General features: G+C 37.8%; 1 protein-coding gene and 2 long non-coding RNA genes across 3 annotated transcripts; 1 reads left to right on the forward strand and 2 right to left on the reverse strand.

Moving 5' to 3' along the window:
* Positions 1 to 1,020: 1,020 nt before the first annotated feature.
* LOC121794959 lies at positions 1,021 to 2,695 on the reverse strand. Its single transcript, XR_006049384.1, has 2 exons — positions 1,691 to 2,695; positions 1,021 to 1,141 (listed from the first exon to the last, which is right to left on the reverse strand). It is a non-coding gene; the product is annotated as an uncharacterized LOC121794959 (long non-coding RNA).
* On the forward strand, positions 1,135 to 5,769 carry LOC121794960. Its single transcript, XR_006049385.1, has 3 exons — positions 1,135 to 1,532; positions 2,837 to 2,896; positions 4,522 to 5,769. It is a non-coding gene; the product is annotated as an uncharacterized LOC121794960 (long non-coding RNA).
* Positions 5,770 to 10,231: 4,462 nt separating this feature from the next.
* Positions 10,232 to 11,970, reverse strand: LOC121797153 (protein JINGUBANG-like). The gene has a single exon (XM_042195889.1). It carries the CDS (start codon positions 11,804 to 11,806, stop codon positions 10,583 to 10,585), a length of 1,224 nt encoding a protein of 407 aa, XP_042051823.1. The 5' UTR covers positions 11,807 to 11,970; the 3' UTR covers positions 10,232 to 10,582.
* Positions 11,971 to 12,692: the final 722 nt, after the last annotated feature.

A 12,692-nucleotide genomic window follows, 5' to 3' on the forward strand; every position in this document is an offset into this window, starting at 1 on the left:
CAAGGCAACGTTGGTTGCAAAAGGTTTTACTCAGCAAGAGGGGATAGACTATACTGAAATTTTTGCTCATGTGGTTAAGTTTAGTACTGTGAGAGTGATGCTTGCCTTATGTGCTCATTTTAATTGGGAATTGAAATAGATGGATGTCAAAACTGTCTTTTCTTTATGGTGATTTGGATAAACCTATCTATATGAAACAACATGAGGGTTTTGTGGATTTAAATTTTCCTAATCATGTTTGTTTGCTAAAAAAGGTTCCGTATGGTTTAAAACAGTCCCCTAGGCAGTGGAATATCAAGTTTAATACATGCATGCAGAAGTTAGGCTTTGTTAGGAGTACCTTTGATGCTTGCTTGTATGTGAAAAACCTTGATAATGTGTCTGTGTTCTTGCTGCTTTATGTTGATGATATGCTCATCATGGGTCCTTGCATCAAGTCTATTAAGCATGCGCAATATGCTTTGTGTGATAATTTTGACATGAAAGATCTTGGTGATGCAAAAACGATTTTGAGGATCAATATCCACATGGATAGGAAATCCTCTACTCTGGTTCTTCACCAGGAACCTTATGTGCAAAAAATTCTTGAAAAGTTTAATATGCTTGGTGCTAAAGTTGCTTCTGTTCCTTTAGCTGCACATTTATGCTGAGTAAGGACCTTTGTCCTAAGACTGAATCTGAAATTAAAGCTATGGACAAGATTCCTTATTCTAATGCTATTGGCTCTGTGATGTATCTCATGGTTAGTACTAGGCCTGGCATTGCCTATGCTATTTATTGTTTTAGATACATGTCTAACCCAGGTCCTGTTGTAACGACCCGCTAAGCCAATATTATTAGAAATTATTAGCTTGATTACCTATATAAGTGACTTTTATGCGATTAAATCCTAGCTACGATAGATTGTCGTCGTTATTTGTTTTGACGATAGGCAAGTGAATAGAACATGCAAATATATAATACACCTATATGAATATAAATAAATATATAATAAATAAATAACTAAATAAGATCCCAAAATAAAAATTTATATGTCCGATACATCCAACAAAAGTCCAACAAAATTTAATCTATACATCCTGTGTTCTAATAAAAATCGGGAACTTCAACGCGGACAACCACAAACTTGAACTGATCATACCTACACCAAATTAAATGAACAAGTGAATAAATACTCAAATAGTTACTTTAATAAACAAATAAAATTAAAAAAAAGAGAGAGAGAGGGGGTAGATCGTTTTTTTTTTCAACACAACATTAATTGATGCATTTAATTAGAGTAGACAAATCTTTTCCCCTCCTCTGACAAAAGAGATTTGAGATAGGAATGTGGCAGGCAACTTGCCACAACCAACTTGCTACCCACGCCACTTTCACCGCCATCTTTTATACATATACACAATTGTTTTCTTCACCCCCACATCACTATCACACCATCTATTCTCTCTGCACACACCAACCCCACAAAACATAGAGGAGTCCGAGGAGGGAGATTTCTACAATCCAACAACACTTTACTTCCCCATCAAAAGGTAAACACCAAGTCCTTTCTTTTCTTTCAATATATGTAAGCATATGCATAATCATAGCATCAACCGAACTAATAGCATAACTCAAGCATTTAACACAATTGAACTTTCTCATGGCAAAATCGAAATGCGAATTGAACAATCAGAACTTATATGTTTACCATGCGAATTGAACAATCGGAACCTTTTTGTTCGGGGTGGTTCGGATTGGTTTCGGGACGAATCGGGGGCTGCCGTGATGTTTCGGGGCTGCACGACCACCAACGGAGCAGCGGCGAACAAACAGCCGGCTCTGTGCAGCGGCAGCAGCAGCGGCTGATTTCAGACAGCCGAGACGGTTGCTGGACGACGGCCACCAGCAGCGACGGAGGATCGGCGGTGAGGAGTTGGAGGCAGCGGCGGTCGGTATCGACGCCGTGGAAGGGAGGCGACGCCTCTTTCCTATCGGTAACTTCACAGGGAGGCAGGGAGCGACGCCTTCTCTGTCGGCAACCTCGTCGGGAGAAAGGATTCGACGCCGGTGACAATGATCGGAGGAGAGCGTGAGCGCGGCGACCGACTCTCGTCGGTTTGGCTCCGGGATGAGGAAGGAGAAGGGTCGGCGAGAGGGGGAAAAGAACCGCTGCCACAGTGTTCTCCAAATTAGGGATTGGAAATTGGAGATGAGAAAAAGGGGAGAAAGAGAATAGGAATGGGGGATGCACGACGAAAGAGAGTATGAATGTGGGCTTCATGCCTCTTTTCTTTTTCCATTTAAGTAGTTGGGCTAATAAATTAATTAAAAGGAATTTGGGCCAAGAATTGAATGGAGGGAATAAATGGGCTGCCTCATTTATTGAAATGGACCATGGGGTCATTTATTTAATTATGTTTTGGGCCGGGAGATTTTGTTGGATTGAGCTACATAATTAAACTAGTGGACTTGGAAATTAAATATTGTTGGAGTGGAATTTATTTGAGGATTCGAGCTTGGAGCTTAATTATTTTAATTCCCGAATAAATTATTGAGTTCCCGATGATGGAAAAATTTGAGTGGAGACGCAAGGGGCCGACCGGCATCGCCCCGTGACGCCTCGGGCGGCCGCTAAGGAAATGGAAAGAAAGAGGGAGACGGCGTTCTCAAGTACAGAAATAATTAAGTTTAATAAAGAAAGACTATTAATTAATTTTTCCCGATTTAATTATTATTCAAGTTTCTAAAATTTTCTAACGGTGATCAAATGATAAAAGAAATAAAGTAGGGGCATGCATTTCTATAAGTATGTGAATTTCTCGAGTCTTATTAGTACGTTGTTTGTTTTCAAAAGGCTATCTCCGCAAGTAAGGTCGGAGTAAGAAATTCAAGTTAAGGAAACTAAGCGATCAAGGTGAGCTTTCTTATACTAAAAATATAAATTTTATTTTATGAAAACTTGAACACATGTTCGTGATTTTTAAAGATGTTGTCTTGCCATAAATGTTTTTGTGTATGATGCCTATCTGTTGGCTACGGCCAAGTGAATTATGAATGATGATATAAGTCGAATTCGGGTCCCAGTGAGGGTGGTGTCCCCACTCGGACTAGTGTACACAAGCTCCCTCTGACATGTTGGGCAGAGCAGGTGACCGTGGAAGGTGGCCACCTTCCCGGGGCACAAGAATACCTCTGGCATGATGGGCAGAGAAGGTGACCGTGCGAGAACACCATCTCGACGGCACAATGTGATCAGATATGGCTAAGTACCTGAAAAAGGGGTTGCAACCCAATGTGATATTTTTAGTAAGCTCGGGTCTTTTCAACAACACCCCGAGTGTTACTGTGATGATGGCTTGACAATATTTTCAAATGTATATGTGTAATTTTCGGCAATGTGTTCACTGAGTACTTTTTGTACTCAGCCCTGCATATATTTCTAAATGTGCAGGTTGAGCAGCGAAGTGGTGGAGGAAGTGCTATTGAGACAAGACATTTAATTCAGTCAGATTTTGACTCTCGGAGGTTCATGTCTTCATACATGGAACCGCGTTCATTTGCTTCCGTTGTGCATTTTAAAAGACTCAAGTCTATTTTGTTCAAAACTCTGATATTTTGAAATTTTTTTCAAACAATTACTCGAGTCTTCATGATCGAGTATCTTTCTTCTATGTATCAGCATTTAATTAGTCATGTCTCGCAACCAATGCTTGATTTTATTTTTCCCCTTATTTCTTTCCCCGCTTCTTTAATCCTCCCCTAGTCGCGATCAACTGTGTTTTCTATCCTTAGAAAATGCGGTCGTGACACCTGTGCATTGGGAAGCTCTTAAATGGCTGCTTAGATATTTGAAAAATACTTCTAAGTATGGTCTCTGTTTTTCTAAGCATGATCAAGGTGTTGAGTTGTGTGGTTTTGTGGATTCTAACTATGCTAATGACAAGGATAAGAGGAAGTCAACCACTTCCTATGTGTTTTCAGTTTGGAGGTCTTGTGTTAGTTGAAAATCCCAACTCTAGCATATTGTAGTTCTATCTACTACAGAGTCAGAATACATAGCTATCACTAAAGCTATAAAGGAGGCAATTTGGTTAAAGAGAGTTCTTTTTGAACTCAAATTTATTAAGTCTGCTCCTGTGTTGTATTCTGATAGTCATTCTGCTATTCACCTGTGTAAAAACCCTATTTTCCATGGTAGAACTAAGCATATAGATGTTAGGTTCCATTTCATGAGAGATGTTGTGGAAAAAAGGTGAAGTTCTTTTACAAAAGGTACATACTGATAATAACCCAACTGATATGGGTACTAAATGTCTTTCTGTGGATAAATTGCTCTCAAGCATCAAAAAATTGCATTTTGATTTTGGTTGAGCATGTGCATGTCCCGTGGGAATTAAGACCTTGTTGATTCTTAGAGTTTTGGCTCTTTGAACTCACAAGGCACCTAAAGTCCTACAAAACTAATTAGTTTACCATCTGGAGTTTTATTAGGCAACCTAGTATTTCTTATCTAATGAACTTTGTGTTCTTTGGTGATAGGGAATGCCTTGTAGGCTATGATAAAGCAACAGCTGACTAAGGCTCTCCCCATGTGCTTCCAATAGGTCCAAAGTGGAGAATGTTGGATATTATGTGGACCAATTTTGGTGTTGGACTTATGTATTAATTGAATTGGGCTGGCCTGATTTAATTAATTAGTTAGGCCAAAATCTTTGGTGAGTTTGGCCCGTTGTATGGCTGGCCTGTTACTTACCTTGTGTATCCGATGGCCGCCTTGTAGCATCTCCACTCGGATCACGGAGCTCAGCCGTTGGATGAGAAGTGTGTTTGTGTTGTGTGTTATGTACACTACTTACCTTTCTCTCTCGCATTCATTCATCTATTCTCTCTCTCTCTCTTGCGATAACTCTCCGCCTTCTCTCTACTCTCTCTCTGGTTTTCCGGCCGTGTTCGCCGGTCATCTTCTCCGATCTCTTTGTTCCACCGGTGATTCTCGGTTTTAGAGAGGTTCATCGGTTTAGATCTTGAGTTAGGCGACTTCTTCGGTGTCCTTCTCAAATCTAGGGTTAGGTCTAACTCTTGTGTTGGATCTAGTTGTGATTGGAGATATTCTTGAGAGTTCTTGTGTTTCGAAGCGGTGTTCCAAGGGATTCGTGTTGATCCGTGTGTTGAGTTGGTTGCGTTGGCGGTAGTCGGTGAAACTGAGGTTTCTGACCACTGTGTTCAACGGTGCTCGTCTTGTGACTGTCGGTTGAAGCTGTGAGGAGGTCCTTGGCCTGGTGTAGTCGTTGTTGCGACCTGAGCAATATCTTGTTGCTTGAGACTCTGTTTGTCTTTGATTGTTCTGAATTGATTTAGATCCTAAGGGATCAAATGATTAGTGTTACTAACAATTCTACTTAGTGTGCAGGTATACATTTTCAGATAGAGCTTGTGGACTCAGTCTAGTAGAAGACTGACTTGTAGCTAGGGTGTTCCTGAGTTGTATCATTTGTACTTAGATTACTTGTAATCTTGTAATCTTCTTTTGTACTTGGCTTGTTCCTCTGTGATTAGCCATCTCAGAATTGCGGTATACAAAAAGAGGTTCCGGTAATTAGTGAATCCATGGTGGTCTGATCCCTACTCAATGAATACAAGTTTTTGTGATGTCAAACTCGATCTCGCTTCTATCCCATCATTATGTTTGTCTTGTTGTAATAGAGGCGAGTCAATTTTTTAATTTCATTTTTCTAATTTTTCAATGCACTATATTTAATACTACTACTATACTACTTTTTTCCTTTATTGTTCTCACATTTTCAATTTTCTTGAATCTTCTGCTCTATTTTGAATATTCTCGTGGTGAAAGACTTTCCTTTTTCAAGATTCGATGCATGCCCTTGAGATGCAAATAGTTTAAACGTACATTTTAGGAATTTTTTTCAATGAGTATGCCGCAAATTTGGTTTGTCTCCCTCTTTCACCCTTGTTGATGCTATTGCAACTGCTTCAGCCTCGGTCCAGGTGTTTTTTTGTTAGATATGTCGTTTTTTATACTTGTGTTTTGGATTCATATTGTTCTTGTTGTCTGGATGTTTTTTCTGCAAGATTGCTGCACATGTTTTCTTGGATGCTCTCCTTGCTATTTTGTTTTGGTTTGCTTGGTTTTGTGAATATTGTAGGGTGTTTGTAGCAGCCCTATGCCTTGCTTTTCTTAGTTTTTCTTCTGTTTTGGTGACTCTGAATCGTTTATATTTAACTCTATCATCGAGTCATGGTTTTTGCAAGTTTGAAGTCCATAAAAAATGTTAGCAAATTTGGATTGATAATTGGTCATCCATCTAAATTTAGAGGCGCCAAAATCTGGTCACTTATTACTCTCATTTTGGTGAGAGGCCCAATGTTGGAACTACTGTAATTGATAACATTCTCCATGGAATTTTTTAGATCAAAGGTCACTAGACTCACTACCGTTTCAATCGATCTAAGCTTGTCACAGTTCGATTTTCATATGAGTATAATTTACATATCTAATGAACATATAACTAATATCAATTTTGTACATTAAAAATATCAACACAACAACATAAATTTATCAATCTTCATGTGTTAATAAACCTATGTCTTTGTGTGTTGTAGTATTTAAATTTATATGTTGTATTGTATCCGTATTCAGTAACCGTTGATCTTTGCACCGACGATCTAGGAAACATAATTTATGGAGTCGGGCACAATAAACGTTGTCAATGATGCTCCAATGATGATGATGATGGATGCTGCTGAGAAATTCCAAGCACACTATATACTCACTTATTATGCATTCCTATAATTTATTTAATAATAAGCACTAAACAATCATGCAAAGCTGTTAATAATTTGTCGTTTATCAGTATATTTTTTCCACACTGCCATGTTAGGTGTCGTTTCGTGAAGAAAAATGAAAAATAAAATCATGCATGCATCTATGAATCAGATCGGAATCAAAATCTGATAACTAATATAATTAAGAGCTAATTAAAAATGTAGTACTCCAATATTTACCCATTTTGAAGATGAAGAAGACATTACTTTTGGTCTTATATATCTTTCTTAAATTGATATCAGCAGTTCCACACGTTCGTGTACTAGTGAAAAATATGCTTTGTTAATTAATTACTACGATTGATGATGTGATTAAAGATGATTGCATATTTTTTGTACGAATTTTTAAATTATAGTCAAATTAACACCCCACCTGTCGCAAAAGAACTCGACATAATTAATTGCAAATATCGAATTATGTCAAAACAGATGACGCAAAATTAATTTATTAATGAACCTGACTAATCACATCTCAATTTTGTATTCACACTAATCAAAATCATCAAGTCCAGTTGAAAATGTAGTTGGAGTAGTGTCTGACTTTCAGTCTTTAATATTGCTGATTTTATTCAGTAGATTGCCTATTTTAAAAATATATTTTCAAATTGCAAACATTGTATGGAACGAAACTACCAATATTTTTGTACTACTAATATTAGCGTGTCGTCGTACTAATGGCGTAGATTATACACTATGATATAACATGATTTTATAATAATAAATGTTAATGTTCTAGAACAATTAGGACAAAATTAATTGGGCATCGGCCTACTTATTTATTTAATTTTAATCTAATTAACAATAATCGAGCTTGTGTGTTGCCTCCAAAAGTTAATGTCAATGTCTCAGAAACGAGTAATATTTACCCTCTTTTAACCAAACTCCAGCCCACTTTATCATTAATTATTTTTAAGATGTAAATGAAGGACAAATTTAAAAGAAAATCTAAAATATTGCGCATTTGAAATTGTTTCAACTTTGGATAATTAATTCTCTTTTTGACGTTTTATCCTAATAAATATTTTGATTCTGAAAATAGTACTCCGTTGATGATGCTATATATAGTTAAATTAATGATTTTAGGAATTAATGTAATTGATTAAGTAATTAAGATAATGATTCATTGTTGATGTTAAACCTTCATAAATTTCATAATATTAATTGAAAATTTTTCAACGCTGTTAGGTTTGTAGTACAATCATGATCATGAAGAAGACGAAACAAACAATAAGCATAATTATAATGTCAAACTTATTGTAGCTAGTCTAATCTAGCTTTATGTGGATGATTTTTTTCGTGTGTTCTAGAGAATTATTAGTTTTTTTAAACTACCATCGATTGCATTTTATAGTTTATTGATAACTTGTTTTTCAATTATCATTTGATTACGCTCGTTAGCTTTTAAGCTACATTTATCGAAAGATCTAAAATTTATTTTTCTTAATTTTACTATGTCGTCGTCAGTTGTCACATGACTTTAAAATACTCCGTTTCGTTTTGATTGTGTAAATAATCACCATGGCATCTTATATATATCACATTACTGTTGTAGGGATCAGATCACTTAGGATTCACTAATTACCGGGACTTATTTTTGTTATTAGATCAACACCGAGAAGGCTAATCTCAGTAATGAACAAGCCAATTACAAAATATTTGTTACAACTAGAACCGTATGCAATGAGTACAAGATTACAATAAACCCTAGCCTATATTAGATCTTGAACCGATCAAATATCACAAGCTATACACTGTGAATCTCCTGCACACTTAATACACAAGTTAGTAACACAATATACAAGATCCTTTCAGATCTAAATCGCAAAAGAAAGACAAGAACGAAATAGGACAGAATATTTAGGATATGGCTCAGGTCGCATACACGACTGCACAGGGCCAAGGACCTCCTCAATCTTCTCCAACAAATCACAAGGGAGCACAGTGAAACAATCGAACCCCAAAACCTAGGGTTTCCGATTACTACAACACAGTAGCCACCTCACACATCAAATGACTCACAACCACAGCCACAAGGCTTCAAGAACACACAAATCCCATGAATCTAAGAAATCAACCGAGGATCTTTCACCAAACAGCCAGAATCGAACTCGACCGTTTGAAACCAAAGAAATCTCCGAATCAACACAGGAGTTGAGAGATGCACACTCGATTCTCACTAAAACAGAGAAGGAGTCACCGGAGAAGAAGATCGGAAGCCATTTCAGAGAGAGAGAGAAAGTTCTAGAGAGAAGCCAGAGAGAAAGCATGTAGAGAGAGAGGCAAGTGAACAGACTGAGGGGTCGAGACGGCTCAGGGAGTGTTTAACTCCACAAACAAACACACCCTAGATCCAACGGCTCATCGTCATGATCCGTGTGGGGTGGCATACGTGGCAGCCATCTGAGGGTCCATTTAAGTATTGGGCCAAATCAGGATTGGGTCACCAATAAACATAAACGGGCCATCAATTAAAACCAGTCCAACTGATTTAAATAGCAAGCCCAAATTGAAGTCCACAATTATTTCACAACTATGAATAATTAAGGATATTTGCATATAAATTTTGTAAACTTTTGCTAAATTTCTAATTTTGCATATCACCTTTAAAATAGTACTCCCTCCGTCCCATTGAAGATTACTTACTTTCCTTTTTTGTTTGTCTCAATCAAGATGACTCATTACTAAAAATAGAAACACTTTTATCTCTACCTTATTCCATCTCTCTTACTTTACTCTCTTCACTCTCTCCACTTAACACACAAAATAAATTTGCATAAATTCCTGTGCCGCCCAAGGAAGGGGTCATCTACCTTGGGACGGAGGGAGTATATGGTTAAATGATTCAACTATCGACTTATTCAAGTTTTACAATTAATCCAGATTATGGCATTGAAATGATTACATGACTTATTTACGTGACATTATCAGACGTCAATATAAACAATGTAATGTTATAAACATCAAATCGACGTCGTTTTAAATTAAATAATTTCATTTACTATACTTCCTTCCATCTCGGTTCTTATTTTCTCCATTCCATTTCGTTCTTTTCTTATATAAATCATAATCCAACAAATAAAATTATTTAATTTAATATACTATAATACAACATTGTTATGTTGCCTATATTGTGATATCGTTTTAATTGAAATTTGCTAGTGACATTGTGTAAGTTGTTAAATCATTTCAGCATCAAAAAAATTATTGGGATTAATTTACATACAGATTTTTAACATGCCATACAAAATTAGATTTAGAAGAAAGTTTAGAAATTTACAACTATAATCATTAGGCCGTGATTTTTAAGGCCAAAGCTTTGAAATTAAAGTTCTGATCCTATATAGACAGGCTATAGTTATATACTATGATTCAAACCATTGAAAATTCAAAATCAAACTCGCATAAATTCAATGAAAGATTCTTCTCTATTCAGACCATTCACGCAATATGGGCGTCAACTTGCAAAATAGCAAGTTGCCAATAATAATCATCAGTCATCACTACTATTCCCATTCCTCTATAGAATTTACACATTCGTTCCACACCACTACACTTGTCACGCTACAAGATATTTATCGTTCCTCACTGTTCCAAATTTAATAATTTTTTTTCCAATTACACTGTTATACACCCAAAATCACAATAGTATTTATCAAATTTAGATATAATCTCTACACAAAATCAAAACCTCGGAAGAACAAAAAAAAAGGTATGTAATCCCTCCAAATCTCTACAGAAAATTAGTAGCTAATTAAAATTAAATAATCAAAGGCACCCTAATCTTCCAAACCTTAATCTCAAAATCCAAACTCCCACTATAAATGAGATAAGAATCATCCAAATCAACGTCGCCTTTCACATGATTACTATCCAATCCCGCCGCCAAACACTTGACCGGATTCCGGTGACCTTCCAAAACCGCCAGGCAAGAATAGCTATTTCCACTCCCTCCTCTCCTCCAAACCCTAACCGTTTTATCGGCCGAGCCACTGCACAGCACCTCCCCCACCACCGCGAGGCACAGAATCGCCTTGGTATGTCCCCTCAGCGCCCCCGCCACCGCCATATGGGCGCCGCCGCCGATTCCCCTCTCCCACACAATGATCGACCTATCGCACGCGCCTGAGTAAAGCACCGAGCCGTCGCCGCTCAACGCCAGCGCATTCACAGCGGACTTATGCTTCTCCAGCGTGGAAACTAGCGAATGCTTTTGCTCAGCTCCTTCCATCCTCCACACCTTGATCCTCCTATCCGCGGACCCCGTGTACACGTGGCCGTCTTTGGATAAAACGACGGCGTTTATAGCGTCATCGTGCGCGTTCTGCACAGACTCAACGCACTTGAAATCCGAAGTCCGCCAGATTTTGAAGCTTCTATCCCACGATGCGGAGTAGAGGAGGGATCCGTCCGCGGTGGCGGCCAGGGCCGCCACCGCATCCACGTGGTGCACCCACGTGCAGTGCTTGTGGCGGCGCACTTTGACGTAATTCTTCGCCGACAAGAGGCTCATGCAGCGGTCGCTCATCGTGGGGAGAATCGCCACGGCGGCGTAGTGCTTCCTCCCTTGGCCGGAATTGTTGTCGATTTTCCAGACGCGGATTTTGTGATCGCTGTGGGCAGTGAAGAGATTCTCGTCGGAGACGACGATCGATTTGACGGAGCTGCGGCTCTCGGAGACGGGGTAATTGTCAGATGTCTGTGTATAGGAGGAGGGGTTGCGGTCCCAGACGCGGATTTGGCCGTCGGAGACGCCGCTGTAGAGGTTCTTGCCGGCGAGGGAGAGGGAGAAGATGGAGGAGGAGTGGCCCTTGAGGGTGGCGAGGCAGTTGGGGTGGGCGGCGGGGATGGTGGGGAGGTCGAAGGGAGGCGTGAGGGAAGGGATGGTGGGGAGACTTGGCTGGGAAAGGAGGGATGAGGAGTTTGACTCGTCGGAATCTTGGACTTCGTCGGAAGGGGAAGACCATTGAGTGAATATACTCATTTTGATTTTATATTTATTTGGAGAGGAGAAAATTGGGATTTGTTTATGGACTTGTTTTGTGATGTGAGAAGAAGTTCAAGACTCTTATATAGTGGATTCGAGGAGCTTCAACGAAGGTTGGAGGACTCTGTATTTTCTTTTGTCCTGTATTACTAGAAGACTATAATAGGTAGTAGGAGCATCTTATTTAATTCATATTATTACAAATTTTGTTTCAATAAAATTAATTACAACAATTTTTTAAAACGGAATTATATCTATGTTTTAAAATCTTGTTTTGATTGAGGGTTTTAAAATATGAAAATAAGTAAATATAAAAAAAGTTAATAAAATGTGTATCACACTCTTATGTACAGGATTAGTTTTATATTAAATCTTTTTGGTATTCTTTTAGTGCAAACCTAAAGATAAGTATTTTCATCAAAAACCTATAATGAGATTGGTTTTGCAGTACCTTTGGAGGTAATATTCTACTGCATTTTAGGTTTTGCAGTACTGTTGGAGATGGTAGTAGGGGAGCTAGTAAAGAATATTTTGATAATTTTATGAGGGAATATTTTTTTATGGTACTTGAACTTTGTTAAATTATCATTTTAGGTTGCGTAAACTTTGAAAATATCATTTGAGATCCGTCAACTATGAGTTAATATCAATTGAAGTACGCAATTGAAGTACGTTTTACTATTTTTCAAGTTTTTCCAGACGAAAATATCCTCAATGCCTCGAAGGGCAATTCTGTTAATTTACAAATAGTATTTAAAATTAAATAAAATATTTTAATATATTTTTCAATAATAAAATGATACTATATCAATTTTCAAGTATCACTAGTGTCTATTGACTGTGACATTAATTTCTACGAGTACCCATATTTAAAAAATATTTT

The sequence above is a fragment of the Salvia splendens genome, chromosome 3, assembly GCF_004379255.2.
Source record: "Salvia splendens isolate huo1 chromosome 3, SspV2, whole genome shotgun sequence".
In the NCBI taxonomy this organism is placed as follows: domain Eukaryota; kingdom Viridiplantae; phylum Streptophyta; class Magnoliopsida; order Lamiales; family Lamiaceae; genus Salvia; species Salvia splendens.